This window comes from Sarcophilus harrisii, chromosome 3 (genome assembly GCF_902635505.1).
Source record: "Sarcophilus harrisii chromosome 3, mSarHar1.11, whole genome shotgun sequence".
Lineage (NCBI taxonomy): Eukaryota > Metazoa > Chordata > Mammalia > Dasyuromorphia > Dasyuridae > Sarcophilus > Sarcophilus harrisii.
The window spans coordinates 446,377,784-446,396,120 of NC_045428.1; the positions used below are offsets into that span (position 1 = coordinate 446,377,784).

At 32.9% G+C, this 18,337-nt stretch overlaps 1 protein-coding gene across 1 annotated transcript in view; it reads left to right on the top strand.

Moving 5' to 3' along the window:
• Positions 1 to 18,337, top strand: part of PSPC1 (paraspeckle component 1) — a 62,216-nt gene that overhangs the window by 9,001 nt on the left and 34,878 nt on the right. The window contains 2 exon segments of the mRNA XM_031960836.1: positions 7,623 to 7,718; positions 8,632 to 8,828. Coding sequence (XP_031816696.1) covers positions 7,623 to 7,718; positions 8,632 to 8,828 — 293 coding nt within the window.

Below are 18,337 nucleotides of genomic sequence, written 5' to 3' on the forward strand. Positions count from 1 at the left end.
TAAGCTTGAGTGGGAGGTGGGAGAATGGTAGTACCATCAGAAACAGAAATTAGGGGAATGGTAAATGTTGTGGGGAAAGAATAGAGGAGTTTGGTTTTAAACATTTTATATGTATATTAGAAAACTTTATTTAATGATAATCAGATAGGAGTTTTAAAGAGAGGTAGCTTGTAGAAATAAAAATGTGGCCAATTAGCATTTTGGTAATTATAGAAGTAGATTATTTTAAAAGACCAAGAAATTTCTTGAGAGCCTTGGGAAAGTCACATTTAAGGGCCAGGGGAAAGATTAACAATACACTAAGAGATACTATCAGTTAACTAGCTATTTCCTATCAGATGCTGAGTATACAATTTTTTATTTTTTTATTTTTATTTAATAGCCTTTTATTTACAGGTTATATGCATGGGTAACTTTACAGCGTTAACAATTGCCAAACCTCATGTTCCAATTTTTCACCTCTTACCCCCCCACCCCCTCCCCCCAGATGGCAGGATAACCAGTAGATGTTAAATATATTAAAATATAAATTAGATACACAGTAAGTATACATGACCAAACCGTTATTTTGCTGTACAAAAAGAATCAGACTCTGAAATATTGTACAATTAGCTTGTGAAGGAAATAAAAAATGCAGGTGTGCATAAATATAGGGATTGGGAATTCAATGTAATGGTTTTTAGTCATCTCCCAGAGTTCTTTTTCTGGGCGTAGCTAGTTCAGTTCATTACTGCTCCATTAGAAATGATTTGGTTGATCTCGTTGCTGAGGATGGCCTGATCCATCAGAACTGGTCATCATCTAGTATTGTTGTTGAAGTATATAATGATCTCCTGGTCCTGCTCATTTCACTCAGCATCAGTTCGTGTAAGTCTCTCCAGGCCTTTCTGAAATCATCCTGTTGGTCATTTCTTACAGAACAATAATATTCCATAATTTTCATATACCACAATTTATTCAACCATTCTCCAACTGATGGACATCCATTTACTTTCCAGTTTCTAGCCACTACAAAAAGGGCTGCCACAAACATTCGTGCACATTCAGGTCCCTTTCCCTTCTTTATAATCTCTTTGGGATATAAGCCCAGTAGTAACACTGCTGGATCAAAGGGTATGCACAGTTTGATAACTTTTTGAGCATAGTTCCAAACTACTCTCCAGAATGGTTGGATTCGTTCACATGAGTATACAAATTTAAAAAAAATTTTTTTCTCTCTAGAACTTTACATTCTATCAGGGAAGGGGTGTGTGTGTGTGTGTGTGGGGGGTATGGGAAGGGGAGAGGAGGCATAATTTGGTAGGGAGAACAATAACATTTTGGGTATCAAGAAAAGCTTTGTGTGGTACCTGAATTATGCCATGATGATTTGATGAAAGGGATTCTGTGAGGTAGAGGTGAGGAAGGGAGTATATGAGGGATACATATTGTGCTTGAAGAATAGAGAAGACCATTTTAATTGGGTGGAAGAATAAAGGAAAGGGAGTAATGTATATAATGAGGTTGGGAAGATAGGTTGGTTAAGTGTTAAGCTGGGGTAAAGATACAAAGTTTTGGTACTTTTGAGAATTTGATAGCTTAGTAGTAGAATATCTTCAGCATAAATAATAGACTATTACAACGCATTAAAGTATTAGCAATAGGTTTGTTTAAAAATTATGTGAAGTCTAAAGGATCTACTTGTTTTGTCGCTTCTCTGAGAAGTATCATTTGTTTTGAGTTTTAAAAGAAAAAGAGGGAAGAATGGCATTTGTAGTATAGGGAGTAGCTTGGACATAGGCATACAAGGTAGTATGAGAACATAGGTCTCAAGAAAAAAGAACAGAGGGAATCAACAACATCAAATGCTGAAGTGAGATCAAGAAGTATTAGAATAAAGAATTTGTTAATAAATTTCCTTTGTGATCTTTATTAGTAGTGGGAAGTGGAGAAATCAGAATGCTGAGGGCTGAGTTCAATATGACTGCTAAGAAAATGGCAGAAGTAAGTGAGTTAGACATATCTTAGTAGCTTCAAAGATGATGATAAGGTACTCCAGGAAGACTGGGGTTTAAGTGTTGCCTCTGATACACTGGTGCTGGGACCCTGGACAAATCAGCCTTATAAGACAGAGATGTCAGATATGTGGCAGCTGGGCAATGGACCATTTTTAAATGTAACTGGGAAATGTTTAATAAAGTAAGTAAAAATTTAGTATAATATACATAATGTTAATTTGTGGTTTTCTGAGTATGTGGTCAGGAGGGATTTGTTTGCATTTGTTTTATACCACTTCACTAGTCAACTCTTATAACATAAATTCATTAGTAGAGGAAATTACTTACTTGGGACTTAGTTACGTTGCTGAAATCAAAAGGTATAATCCCAAACTCCCATCCCTGAAATTTTAGCATGGTTTATAGACAGATTGGAAGAGCAGGCATGTAAAGAGGAGAAAGCATGAAGATGAATGAAAATGATGGCATGGATGTGACTCCAAAAGAGATTTCACTGGAGGTGGTTGTTCTTTAAAATGATACAACTTTGTAAAAGAAACAAAAAGAATCAGTATTGATGTATTGATAACAATGAAAATGATATTCTCTCAGTAGCCCACAAATGCTGTTGCTATTTAGACAACTCTGAGTTCAGGTCATTGAATTTAGGAATGTGGCTATTTTTCCATTAATATAGATGGCATATACTGTCCATTCTTGATCCTCTTTTGCCAAGTCCCTCTTTATAAGTTTATACCTACCATCTTTATTCACAATGGAACTGTGGTTTCTATGATTTTTCCCTTAGTTTTAATATTTGACTACCCCATTTTTTGGGTATAAATATTACTTTTATGATATCTTTTGTATTTTTTTTTGTATAATTTTACTTTTTTTGGTAATAAGTAGTTGCCAGTTCAAGTTCATCTTGTGCCTTTCCTTTGCCCTTAAGATAAAAATTTCATAATTTAGAACTTAAAGTTATCACCAGAAAAATGCTGGTATTAAAAGATGGTTTTTAATTTCTTGGAGAAACTTTGGGTAATTAAAAGATTTCTTCTTTTTTTTTTTTAAATTTTTTATAACTTTATTGACAGAACATATGCATGGGTGATTTTTCACAACATTATCCCTTGTACTCACTTCTGTTCCGACTTTTCTCTTTCCTCTCTCCACACCTTCCCCTAGATGGCAGGCGGTGTTATACATGTTAAATATGTTATAGTATATCCTAGATACAATATATGTGTGCAGAACCATACAATTCTCTTGTTGCACAAGAAGAGTTGGATTCAGAAGGTAAATATAACCTGGGAAGAAAAACAAAAATGCAAGTAGTCCACATTCATTTCCCAGTGTTCCTTCTCTGGGTGTAGCCTGTCCATCATTGATCAATTGAACAACTGAATTAGATCTTCTCTTTGTTGAAAATATCCACTTCCATCAGAATACATTCTCATACAGTATTGCTGCTGAAGTATATAATAATCTCCTGGTTTTGCTCATTTCACTCAGCATCAGTTCATGTAAGTTTTTCCAAGCCTCTCTGTATTTATCCTACTGGTAAAAGACGTATTCTTTTTTAAATTATAACTTTTTATTGACAGTACATGTGCATGGGTAATTTTTTACAACATTATCCCTTGCACTCACTTCTGTTCCTGAGTTTTCCCTTCCCTCCCTCCACCCCCTCTCCTAGATGGCAGGCAGTCTTATACTATATATAACCTAGATACAATATATGTGTGCAGAACCAAACAGTTCTCTTGTTGCACAGGAAGAATTGGATTCAGAAGGTAAAAATAACCTGGGAAGAAAAACAAAAATGCAAACAGTTTACACTCATTCCCCAGTGTTCCTTCTCTGGGTATAGCTGATTCTATCCCTCACTGACCAATTGGAACTGAATTATATCTTCTTTTTGTCGAAGATATCCACTTCCATCAGAATACATCCTCGTACAGGATTGTTGTTGAAGTATATAATAATCTGGTTCTGCTCATTTCACTCAGCATCACTTCATGTAAGTCTTTCCAAGTCTCTCTGTATTCATCCTGCTGGTCATTTCTTACTAATATTCCATAACATTCATATACCACAATTTACCCAACTATTCTCCAATTGATGGGCATCCATTCATTTTCCAGTTTCTAGCCACTAGAACAGGGCTGCCACAAACATTTTGGCACATACAGGTCTCTTTCCCTTCTTTAGTATCTCTTTGGGATATAAGCCCAGTAGTAGTAACACTGCTGGGTCAAAGGGTATGCACAGTTTGATAACTTTTTGGGCACAATTCTAGATTGCTCTCCAGAATGGTTGGATTCGTTGAATTCGTTCACAAATCCACCAACAATGCATCAGGCTCCCAGTTTTCCTACATCCTCTCCAACATTCATCATTATTTTTTCCTGTCATCTTAGCCAATCTGATAGGTGTGTAGTGGTATCTCAGAGTTGTCTTAATTTGCATTTCTCTCATCAATAGTGATTTGGAACACTTTCATATGAGTGGAAATAGTTTCAATTTCATCATCTGAAAATTGTCTGTTCATAGCCTTTGACCATTTATCAATTGGAGAATGGCTTGATTTCTTATAAATTAAGAGTCAATAAAGACTTATTTTTAATAAGACTTTTCTTTAGTAAAAGTATTGTTAACCAACACCTAGCATTATATCTAATGGAAAAAACACTAATTTTCCATGTGTGTAATATTAAAAGTAAGGCAAAAAGGCTTTCTGTCACCATTATTACTTGACATCAGAAATTCCTAGCTATATAGCAATGATAGAATCAGGAACTAGATTGGTATAAGACAGTACTGTCAAACTCAAAGGATTCCCACCAGCTGCCTATTTATTGACTTAGGGTACTGCCAATTAACAGTTACATTGCATATTTATTTTTTTAACCCTAACCCAGCTATATTTTAATTTGGTTGGGAATTTTGTGGGTTTGAACCCTTAGGTCACAAGTCTCCACCTCTGGTGGAGAGTAGGCAAAATTATAAAAACAAAGCAAAAAAAAACAAAAAAACAAAGAAATTATTTCAGTTAAGTAGATAAGAAACATCAACTTCCAATAAATAGATTAGAACTGTCGATTTCAATAGGGGGTTTGTTTAAAAAAAAAGTAAAGGAAGTTTAAAAAAGGAAGGAAAAAAAGAAAAGTTCAGAAGGGCACAAGCAAGGCAGTGTTGGTATTGTTGGATTAACTTCAAAACAGGCTGCATATATTAGAAATTGTTTCATACAAAATCCGCTTTCTCTTTCATACATGGAAATGTTTGTGCTTGTTTAAATTTATTTAAAACATCACTAAATGTCTAAAATCTTTTATCCAAAACATACCAAAAATTTCTACAAATGTGTAAGAATGTCTTTTCGAACAAATTATATGAGAGACTAACTGCCACAACATTAACAATAAAATTGCCTACTCATGTTGAATTTTGAGGGTTGTGACGAGAAATTACTTTTCATTGTATGGAATTAATTTGCCAAGAACTAATTAAAAAAAAAGGAAAACTGTTTTCGATAGTTTTTAGAATAACCAAATGATTATAGTTAGGCGATTTTGTTTTATATATAAAGCTTAGGAATCCTATCATTAGAAAACAAGCCAAGAGATAAGCTGCATTAGCCCTCTGCCTTCAGTCGCAAAAGATAGGAATTTGGAAAAATTAATAAGATACAGCAGAAAAGGGTGCTGTCTTGCTTTTAAACCTACTTCTCAACAGTTAATATTTTAGTGTTCTTAAGCAGTCATCTGATCTTTCTAAGTTTTAGTTTTTATATTTGGAAAACGAGAGTTGTACTAGGTGCCCTCTGAGGTCTCTTCTAGCTATGCCTATTAAAAATTGTATAATTCTAACCTTCAGGTTTAAAAAAAAATTCTCAGTAGTTCCACATTAATTATGGTTTGTAAGATTTTCTCGCTTTGATTTAAACACAATTAATCTTACTTTTTTTTTTTTTTTTTTTTTTAAATGTCAGGTAGGTATTGTTCTTTGTTTTGCCTCTTCAAAAATATTTCCCAATTAATTTATTTTCTACTTTTATATTCTCCCCTCCCAATTGGGGAAAAAATAAGGATGACATTATTGTTGTAACAGTTATTCATAGTTAAGCAAATTGGATCCTCACATTGATCATATCCAAAAATATTTCCTTCTGCATCTTGAGTTCATCATTTGTTCTCCAAGTTGTCTTTTCTTTATGGGTTACACAACCTTTATCCTATTTCAGCCTTACTTTGGTAGGGTATTATCAAAATATTTTCATTTTTTTCCCTATGTACTGCTAGAAAAGGCTAAGTGAGGTAGGGGAGGGTTACTTAGGAACTCAAACCCATCATGTAGGTAATGTGGAGAAGGGATGCTTGGAATACTATATACATTTTGGATTTTACACCCTGTTTCTTTTTTCCTGATATTTTAAATTCTTTATTAGTTTCAAACTAATTAAGTCCCATCTCATTCCTATCAAATACTAAGAAGCTTATTCAATACAGTTGACAGGCATCTTGGATACACTGTTGTAAGCAGCTGAAATAATTTTAGAAGAAAGCTACTTAAAATTTAGTTGTTTTAAAACAACTAAATCAGAAAAAGGATTTTTCTGATTTAAATGTGCTAATAATAGCACATTGCTTCACACATTGTAGATGCTCAATAAATGCTTAGAAACTGTTAATATGTTTTAGCTTACAAAGCCATTTTTAATGTTCATTGGATTTTAATTTGCTAATAGTTAAAGCTTGAGTTCTCGATCTTGGTAACAAGTGATTTTTATGAAGGAGGAAGAAAAGAAAGTCTTGTTATTGCAGAGTTAAGAAAGAATCAAATGATAAAGTATAGAATCTAATGCTAAATATGTGTCATGAGTTTGGATCTGAAATAAGCTTTTGTTTCTAGAGAATTATTACCAGTCTTTCAAATATTTACTGTTTGCTTTCCTGCTATAAGCAAAATTGGTTGGCTTGTGTTGAGATTCTCAGATTTTTGTTCCACAGATTTGGTTCTTGAACAGAGAAAAGTAGATTTTTTAGGCTAGGAAGTATGTAGAGGTATTATTCAAACAACTATTATTAAATATGTTATTTGAGCATTGGTTTAGGATGGGGAATTTAGGAATCTGAAAGAGTATACAATAAATTTACTTTTCTGGTGAGCTACATAGCATCAATTATTTCAAATAAGTTTTTATATCATAAAAGAGAAAATTTGTTATTACTCTAAATTAGTTTTGTAAATAATTATACCTAAATATAATTAATTATACCTGCACCTAAGATTGGCTGACCAGAAGTTAAAAAAACAAATTGTTTTTAGCCTTTCATTCTGAATTTCATCAGTTAACTATACTTTAGGTGGGTTAGAATAGCCATGAAAAAAAGAATATATATCCTTATTATAAAAACAAATATTTAATGTTAATTTGAAACATTTATTATTAAAAACATCTCTAATCCAACTTGAAGAATGTAACTTAATTAAACAAAATTTATTTTTCTTTTGAACACAATTCTGAAATATTACAATAAATGTGTTGATGAGAAAATTTACATAAGACAAAATCAGTTTCTCAGAAAGCTAATTTTAAGTATCTTCATTTTCATTTAAAAATTTTTTTTCCTTCTTTAGAACACCTCGGCCAGTCATCGTGGAGCCCATGGAACAGTTTGATGATGAAGATGGACTACCAGAGAAACTAATGCAAAAGACACAACAGTATCATAAGTAAGCTACTTGTAAAAAGCAACTATAATGATGTTTTTATTACATTCTTTGACATAATACATAATTGGTTAATCAGTTAATTTGGTTAATATGAAGTTATTACATATCCCATTGGACTGTCAAATTTTCATAGAACTAGAGTAGGATTAAGTATATATAGATATATGTGTATAGATTAAATATATATAGAGATATAAATGAGCATATATATCTATATATCTGTATAGAGTAGGATTAAGTATATTTAACACAATCTATATTGAAGACACTTTAATCTTTATTCAGTTCATAGTCACTTCAGGATAATAGGATGCTTTATGATAATTATAAATATCATTTTGCATATTGATGTGCAGATTTGGCAGTTAATAGGAATTTCCAGCTTCCAGAATGGCAAGCGATTTAGTATTTTACTTTTATTACTTAAGTGCTCCTATTTAATAATTTAAAGGGGTAATGCATATCTAATGAAAAGTGGGGTTTAGTTTAACTCAGGTCTTTGTGAGCTGAAGAAATATATAACCTTATCAAGTCCTTTATTCTGCTCTCAGGGTGGTTTATGGAAAAAGTTTCTATTGTTGCTGCTAAGAGGGGTTGGAGGTGGTAATTGTTTTTATGAAATGCTTAGTTGTGACAGGAAATAGATATTCACAGAAATAGGTTATAACTGTTAATATTAATTGAAAAATAGATATTATTATGCTTCAGATATGTTGTGATTAATTTGGTATATGTTCACCGGCTTAAAATCCTAATTACCATTTATGACTCAGTTTCTGTGGAAAATCTTTTCCATTTTCAAAAAACTCAAAATCATTTCATAATTTGAGAGCTACCTGTATATAAATGGATATGAATTAAAATTGAAAATAAGGTATTTGAGGAAAGTATTTGTTTTTAAATATAATTTTAGGGAAAGAGAACAGCCTCCTAGATTTGCTCAACCCGGGACATTTGAATTTGAGTATGCATCACGATGGAAGGCACTGGATGAAATGGAAAAGCAGCAGCGGGAGCAGGTTGATAGAAACATCAGGGAAGCCAAAGAAAAACTAGAGGCAGAAATGGAAGCAGCAAGACATGAACATCAGTTAATGCTGATGAGGCAAGGTAATACTAGTTTTTCCCTAGTTTCTATATAACTAGCTCTGTTTACCAAAGTTCAGAGTTGTGACATTCTCTGGCAAACAAAAGGCTGCTTAATGTTTAATTTATACCTAACTTGTACAAATGGTTTAGAGTATGGGGCTAATCATGTCTAAGTTTTTAAATTTTGTCCCTCTTTAAACCACTGTATTGTACAAATGTAAACTATATTTGAAAAACTATATAAATATAATCGTATGTACATACATATATTTCCATTTCTCTAGCTATTTTTATACTTTCACATTCTTTGGCATTAAGGAACAAGAAAATCTTGATGGACAAGAATAATTAAATGGATCACTGCAAAATCATTGCTTCTCATTGGAAAAACTGATATGCAGGTAGTGGATCGATAGAAACATTTTTATTTGTGGATAACAAGTTTTTTTTTTTAATTTTAATGACATCAGTACTTTTTTGTGTTAAAAATTGTCTTGTTAGAAAGTGAACTTTTGAAATATTTTGCCTTCTAAACTAAGATTTAAGCACTTTCTTTAAAAAACAAACAAACTTTATTTAATATTTTTCCCCAGTTCAAAACAACAGAAAACATTTTTTTACATTTGTTTTTAAAATTTTTGAGTTCTAGGTTTTCTACCTTCTTTTCTCTGCCTACAATTAAGAAACCACATATGAAATTATGCAGCACATTTCCATGAAAATCAAATTGTGAAGGAAAACAAAGATCTTCTATCCTAATGAAAATAAAAACCCTCAAGAAAAATTAAGTTTAAAAATGAGAGAGAGAGAATGCTTCAATTTGTATTCAGACATAATCAATTCCTTCTCTGGGTATGAATAGAATTTTTCATCCATAAAGTCCTTTAGAATAGTTGTGCATGATTGTACTACTGAGAATAACATAGTCATTCACAGCTGGTCATCCCAGAGTATTGCTGTTACTTTGTATAATAATAAATTTCACTTTGAGTTCATGGAGGACTTTCCAGGTTTTTTGTTAATTTTTTTGAGATCATCTTGCTTATCATTTCCCAAAGAACAGTAATATTTCACTATAAACACATGCCATAATTTATTGAGCCATTTCCCAACTGATGGGCATTCTTTCAATTTCTAAATGTTTTTGTCCTGAGAAAAGATCTGCTATGAATATTTTTGATACATATAGGTCATTTCTCCCCCACCCCCAAATCTCTTTTGGTATTCATGTCTAGTAGTGGTGGTGGTAAGTCAAAGGATATGCATGAATTTATACCCCATTGGGCACAGATCCTATCTTTTGATCATTTATCAATTGAAGCATAACTTATTTTTTAATTAATTTTACTTAGTTCCTTCTATGTTTGAGAATTGAAGTCTTATCAGAGAAACTTGTATTGATGTTTTTAATTAATTAGTTAATCCCTGCCCCTCCCCCCATACTCTTTTACCCTGTCCCTTTGCAAAAGTGTTTTAGTGCTGACCACTCCCTCCCCCAGTAAATCTCCTCTTAGCATTTTTTCTCATATTTCATTTCCCTTCTATTTTCCTGCAAGGTAGATTTCTACACCCCTATTGAATATGCATGTTATTTCCTCTTTGAGTCAGTTCTGATGACAATAAGTATTCTCCCCCCTGTCTTTCCCTTCTCTACTTTAAAAGCTTTTTCTTAAAGTATTTCTTTCTTTACGTTGAGTCCATGGCATATGGTGCATTTATTGTGATCTTTAAACTGGATTGAAATTGACTTAATATCCTTATCTTTCTTTTTCCTCATTGCACAGGAAGTACAAAACTTTAAATTTATATAACTCTTGCTTTCCAAGTATAGTATTCTAAATCACTTCTCTATTACTAAATATATAAATTAATAGAGATTTGACTTGATGAAGTGGGAATATTTTTTCTAGATTCTAGATATCTTGCCTTGTTGAGAGAGAGAGAGTATGAGAGCGAGCTACCAATTTTAAGAGCTATTTCTTTTTAGCTGACAGATGAACAAGAAATGTTTATATACTTGACTCAGAAACTATTCTCCCTTTTAGTTATTCAATTTCTCTTTCTCTTTCCTCCTCCTTCAACTATAGTCTTCTCTACTTTTTCCTTTTTTCTATTTTTCTTTATCTCCTAATCCCCCTTAATTGCTATGGAGTAAGTATATTCTTAATGCGTTATTGTTATTAAATTTTATGCTGAAAATATTTCATATTCTTAAGATTTGTGGTCAAGTGGGTACAGGATTAATCCAGAGGCAGAGAATGTGTTAACTGTCCCCTTCTGCTTCTTACACATATTATTAAGGGATTCTGGACTAGTCATGGATTCTCAGCACTCCAGGAAACTTGCTAAAGATACAAAGTAGCTGTAGCTGTTCTTGTTCATTGGTACTGTTTTCTTCTAGTGAATTCCTTACATTAGTGAAGTCACATGTAAGGCTCAAAAAATTTCCCCCAAATTAGCTTGCTTATTAAAATTTTGAGTGTGATCTTACAGTACGAGAATAAAATTCTGAAGGCAAGTAGATTGTATGGCAGATTTATAGGGAGTATATGCTTTATGTATGACTTTTGAAATGTCCCAATTAGCAATGGTTTATACCTGCTTATCTATAATATATTCTTTGGTCATCATAGGTTATAACGCATTTGGGACAATTTACCTTTAGGGATTTCTATTAAGTATACTTCTTGACAAGAACTAGCATCTTTTTGCTGCTTTAATTTAGGTAGTGATAGGTATTCTTAGCAATCTATACATCTGTCCCAATGATAAAATATGTATTTTGAAAAAAGAAAAAATATGTAGAGAGAAGACAGTTTGTTCCTATATAGCACATGTTAAATTAAATTATGATGACCTCATGCTTTTGACCATTTTGACTCTTGCTTTAAGGTAATTGACATGTAGAAAGTGCTTTTATAACTACTTTTTCTGTGGAATTTCTTAGTTTATTAATATTTGTAAGGTGAATTTTCTTTTCTAGATGAATGCTGTGATACTGTCATTTTTTTTTTATATATATGAAATTGGCTGTATATTCTTAAGCACAGGTAGAGTTCAATAATTCATACAATCTCTAAACTTGCAACTTGAGAAGAAAAACATGCTTTGATTTACCAAAGGGGATGATACTATTGTATTCTTCATGTTTGGAACCCGTGTGGCATAGAATGAATTCAATTTTCTTATTTGGCTTTTGTTTTTTTTAATTACTAGAACATACTTCTAAAAATAACCTCAAAATTGTCATCCCCATTTTGTGAAAATATCCCTAAAAGTAAAAGCACATTTTTTGATTTACTTTAGTTGATTTTTTCATTTTCATATAAATCATTTTCTTTCTTTAGTTTTGTAAGGCAATGCTGCTTTGGGAATGTAGAAAGCTAGTTTATTTTAGTAATTGCATTTCTGTGATACTCCATTATTCCCAATTAAATCACATAACTAAATCATTACTTTAACAGGCCAGTGCTACTTCTTCATCTAGTTTAGACTCTGATATATTTTTAATGTGATTCATTTTTCTATTCTTACAGTCTCAGACCCTTTTAAAAATTTATTTTTCCTTTTTAGCATTTCTGTAAAGCATTGGGAGTTATAGGCACAAAGTAACATTTTCAGGGCATTTTATAACTCAGAAGGACAAAAATTGTTTTTATAAATTCATTTAGAATTACCTACAATGACTGTGAAAATTTCTTGTTACCATTCTTGGGAAAGTATAAGGTACATGCAAATTGCTTTTAACTGTTTAATAATTTGCATTGGATGATCAGCCAGGAGAAAAAGGGGACCTTCTGTCCTGATTTGATATGAAATATGTTTTAGTGTTGTTGTATAGTGAACATGTTTTTAGCATTCAAATTTAGGGAATGATAGGCAAACTCGGTTCTAGATTTCCCATCATCATTAACACTTGATGTAGCAGTAATGAACTAATTCTTTTCCATTTGAACTTGAACCTGAAGTGTTTAATGGAACTCAGTAATAACATTATTAGGGGTAGCATATTGGAAAGGACATGGCTGCTGACTAGCTCATTCTGTTTCTATAGACAGATGGTTTTTTTTTTTTTTTTTAAATTTAATAGCTTTTTATTTACAGGATATATACATGGGTAACTTTACAGCATTAACAATTGCCAAACCTCTTGTTCCAATTTTTCACCTCTTACCCCACCCCCCCACCCCCTCCCCTAGATGGCAGGATGACCAGTAGATGTTAAATATATTAAAATATAAATTAGATACACAATAAGTATACCTGACCAAAACGTTATTTTGCTGTAGAAAAAGAATCAGACTCTGAAATATTGTACAATTAGCTTGTGAAGGAAATCAAAAATGCAGGTGTGCATAAATAGAGGGATTGAGAATTCAATGTAATGGTTTTTAGTCATCTCCCAGAGTTCTTTTTCTGGGCATAGCTGGTTCAGTTCATTACTGCTCCATTAGAAATGATTTGGTTGATCTCGTTGCTGAGGATGGCCTGATCCATCAGAACTGGTCATCATATAGTATTGTTGTTGAAGTATATAATGATCTCCTGGTCCTGCTCATTTCACTCAGCATCAGTTCATGTAAGTCTCTCCAGGCCTTTCTGAAATTATCCTGTTGGTCATTTCTTACAGAACAGTAATATTCCATAATTTTCATATACCACAATTTATTCAACCATTCTCCAACTGATGGACATCCATTCAGTTTCCAGTTTTTAGCCACTACAAAAAGGGCTGCCATAAACATTCGTGCACATATAGGTCCCTTTCCCTTCTTTATAATCTCTTTGGGATATAATCCCAGTAGTAACACTGCTGGATCAAAGGGTATGCACAGTTTGATACCTTTTTGAGCATAGTTCCAAACTACTCTCCAAAATGGTTGGATTCGTTCACAACTCCACCAACAATGCATCAATGTCCCAGTTTTCCCGCATCCCCTCCAACAATCATCATTAATTTTTCCTGTCATCTTAGCCAATCTGACAGGTGTGTAGTGGTATCTTAGAGTTGTCTTAATTTGCATTTCTCTGATTAATAATGACTTGGAGCATCTTTTCATATGACTAGAAATAGTTTCAATTTCTTCATCTGAGATAGACAGATGTTTTTTGCTGTGGTGTTTAAAGGGGTCTTAGATACAGGCAGTTCTTAATGGTTTAGAATCTAGAAATTGACACTGAAGAATCTCTATTTAATTCACCCGGCTAGTTAACTGCCAACAGGGAAAGGAGATGGTATCTAGTGGTTTCATTTCAGATAATGCTCCATTTCTTTTGTCTGTGGGGATTCAAACTCTTAAGAATTCATCTTTCTAGGCTGACCAGTCATATTCCACATAGAGGTATAATCTTCAAGGGGCCATCCAATGTTTGGACATAGCAAAAGCAGAGATCTGCCCAAAAAAGAATCAGTAAAAACAGAAAGCACCACAATGGTAATCTTGGAAAACCCATGGAGTAGGGAACATTAACAGCAGCAGTGGTTCTTAGACACAGGCTTTAGGATGACATATAGGGCCCTTAAAATCCAGGACTGTGAACTTCAAAAATAAAGGGGAATATAATGCAAGCTGGTGGATTATTATTGCCAAAACTCAGGTGATGCAGCTGAGTCTTGGGGCCACCTCCATCCCAAAAGCTCTGCAGGGAGGAAGACTTTTATATCCTAATCCCCCTTAATTGCTATTGCTATGGAGTAAATATATTCTTAATAAGCTTTTGTGTGTGCGTGTGTGTGTGTGACTGTTTTATTGGAAGAGAAAGATTTAGAAATGAATGATGTAAAAATAAAAAAGAGGAGAAGGGGAGAAATCTTTGTATGTTACTCTATTCAGGAGCTAAAGCTGGAGAGAAGTCAGAGGAAACAAAACACATTATAAAAATTATTATAGATCTAGACCAATCTAGAACAAAGAGTAAATACATAATGATTATAAGCTACTCAAAGGGGAACGCATATTTTTTAAATCAATGACTACATGACTAGAAATAAAAAGCAAGAGATTAAAAGAAATGAGATTAAAACAATGGAGGAAAAATTGGGGAAAGCATGGTAAACTTTATTCAAATAAGAAACTGTCGGAATATTAGAATAGCCTAAATATATCTCTGATTAAAAATAAAGAAAACATTACCATAAGATTTAAAAACAAAAAAGATGAATATGTAGAATACCTGATATAAGAATCAGAGGGCACAGGATCTATTGATCACGTCTTGAAAGAAATTCTCAAAATAGGCAAACTTGGTAGATAACAGAGCTCCTCCCACACCAGAGAAATACTACAAGCTTCCTAGAAAGAAGAAATAGTTCAAGTCTTTTGTCAAGTCAGGGTTGACAGCCTTTTGGTTCCTTCTAGAGATGGGCTTACAACCAAGAATGTATTAATTTATTTTGCAAAGTGGAGTGGATTAGAGACCTCTTAAAATATTTTCCAGCTCTGAGTTGAGTAGGATCTTTGAAATGCAATATTCAGAAGAACCCTAGAAAGGTAAAACACTGTAAATTATTGGAAGAGGCTATATAAATAATAGTGTGCTAACTAATATTGTAATAACCCCTTCCACTTTCAAAGTAGTGACTTTTTAAAAATTAATAGCTTTTATTTTTACATGGTTAAAGTTTCTCTCCCTCCCCCCTTTCCCTCTCCTCTCCCTCCCCCCTCCCCCTCTTCTCTCCCTTCTCCCCTCCCTCCTCCCCTTCCCCCTCTCTCCCAGAAAGTGTCTGACGCTGGTTTTGAACTTTGGTCCTCCTGACTCCAGGGTCAGTACTCAATCCACTGTACTGTTTAACTGTCCCTAAAATTTCTCTTTTCAAAAGTTATTTCTCTTAAGAAAAGTTATTTTTCCCTTCCAGAGAACCATTCTGTATCACAGTATTGATTGTAATTATGTCTCCTACTACTTTTTCCTTTTCTCTGCTCTTTCCTCTTTACAGAGAAGAGTGTGAATAATATTTGAAGCTGTGTTGGTTTCTGCACCTCTACTCTTTTAATTTAAAAAAAATCTTAATCACCTGTTCATGCCTCCAATTTTGGAATTTGTTTTACTTAAAATTAATCCAACTCTTCTTTCTTCTACCTTCCTTGTCTACTTGTCTTGTCTGCTTCTATTTTTCTGTTCAGTTTAATGTATTTCTACACCAAATTCTTAATATATGAGTATTCAACTTTTTGGTTCAGATGAAAGTGAGATTCATCCTCACTTCATTTTGTGAGCTACTGAACACTTCCCCTTTTTTCTTTGTTCTCTACTTTTATTTCTTTTTCCTTTTTATTTTCAATATTACCAAAACAGATCATCATCACACCCCTTCCCTCCAATCTTATTTAACTCTCCTCTTTGGCCCTTAATGACATCAAGATTCTGTAGCTATGTTTAATTTTTTTATTAGAATATATACACATGCACATGTGTTTAAATTAGAATGTGTTAGAAGAGAAATGTACAGTCTCTTTGAATGCTCAGAGGTATTCACCTTTCTGGTTTTCATTTCAAACTTTAAGTTCTGGTTTAGGAAGAATTATAGATAAATTTTATAGGCCAATTTTAAAGGTCTTTGCACTAATTATCTTATTTGATTCTCACCACAACCTTGTAAGACAGATTCTATTATTATCCTCATTTTGCAGGGTTTGAATAAACTTAGGCTGAGAGAGAGTTAAATGAGTTATGGTTACACAGTTAATTGTCCAAAGATCTATTCAAACTCACATCTTGCTAAATCTAAGTCTAGTGTTCTTTATATACTTCAAAGAATGCTTGAAAGTTCTATTAAGAATCTGTTCTTTTGGATTTTTGTTGTTGTTGTTGTTTTGTTTTTGTTATGTTGTCTCCTTGTAGGATTTATGTAGTTTTGTATAATGGGAAATATTTTTATTTTTAAGCTTTTATCTTTTAGAATATTGAATCCCTAGGTCTTTACTTTTGGAGGATTAGCTTCCAAGATCTTTCATGATCCTGTTTTGTTTTTTTTTTGGTACATGAACTCTTTTCTTTTAGTTTTTGATCTGGAGTTCTGGATTTTGGCTATGACATTATTGGGGTTTTCATTTTGTGGTTTCAGGGAAAGACTAGTAAAGTCTGTTTCTACTTTGCTCTCTGGTTTTATTAAGTTTGAATTTTTTCATTTATGATTTTTTTGAAATATGGTACCTAGCCTTCTTATTTTTGCTTATGCCATGTTAGCTGGAACTTAAATATGTTCTCCATTTGGTGGATATTCCATACCCCTTCTACTATTTACTTTTTTTGTTTTTGTTGTCTTTATCAACCTGATGATAATACAGATTAACTATTGGAGTTATTTTAATTTTCATTTATTGTCAAAGCTCTTCTTCTTGAGTCTCCAGATTCCATGCTTTTTCTGTTTGTTCTTAGTTGCCTTATAATGGTCCATACAAGCATGGACCAAGAAATAGTAAATTTAGCACAGTGAATCAATGGGATTTGATGTACTCTTGTTCTCTCAATATAACTTAACTGATTTCGTTCCCTATCCCTCATTTAACCCCAGTCTTTTCAAGACGTTCTTTATCTCCTTCCTCTCATAGTCAAAATTACTTAAAATACTTTCTACCTTTTATGTTGCTACTTCACTGAATCTCTTCTAATACTTTTATAAATTGACTTATAATTTCATTGCTCAATTGAAATAGCTCTTTCCAACATTACCTTGTTGTCTTATGGATATCCACTCACTTCTGGGTTTTGTTGAATTACTCTTTCTTGGTTCTCTTCCTTCTGTCCTTGTCGTCTTTCCTGGTTCATCTTCTATATAATGCCTCCTAATTGTGAGTGTGTCCCATAGTGCTTAGACTCTTGCTCTTTATTGACTCTTTTACTTAGTGATCTCATCAATTCCAAATGGGTGCAATTATGCAGTTAATTTCAGATTAATATAGCTATCCCTAGACTCTCCTGAGTTTTAGTGATATGTGACTAGAACTGCCTTTTGAATCTTTTTAACTGGTTGTTCAGAAGGTGTTTCAAATTTGATATATCCAAAGTAGAACTTTTTTTAAAAATAATTTTTTATTTTTCAAAACACATGCAAAGATAGTTCATTCACCTTGGCAAAACCTTGTGTTCCATATTTTTCTCCCTCCCTCCTCAATTTCCCTTTCCCCCTTAAAAGCAGGCAATCCAGTATAGGTGAAACATCTGCAGTTCTTGTATATGCATTTCCACATTTGTTGGGTTATACAAAAAAATCAGATCAAAAAAAAAAAAAGAGGAAAAAAATCAAGGAAACAATAAAAGGTGAAAATACTTTCCACATTCAGTCACCACAGTCCTCTCTGTAGATGCAGATGACTCTTTATATCAGAAGTCTATTGTAGCTGGCCTGAATCACCTTATTGTTGAAAGGAGCCACATCCATTAGAATTGATCATTGCACAATCTTCTTGTTGGTGTGTACAATGTTCTCTTGATTCTGCTTTCTTCTCTTAGCATCAATTTATGCAAGTTTTTCCAAGCTTTTTTGAAATCATCCTGCTGATTGATTGTTATAGAACAGTAATATTCCA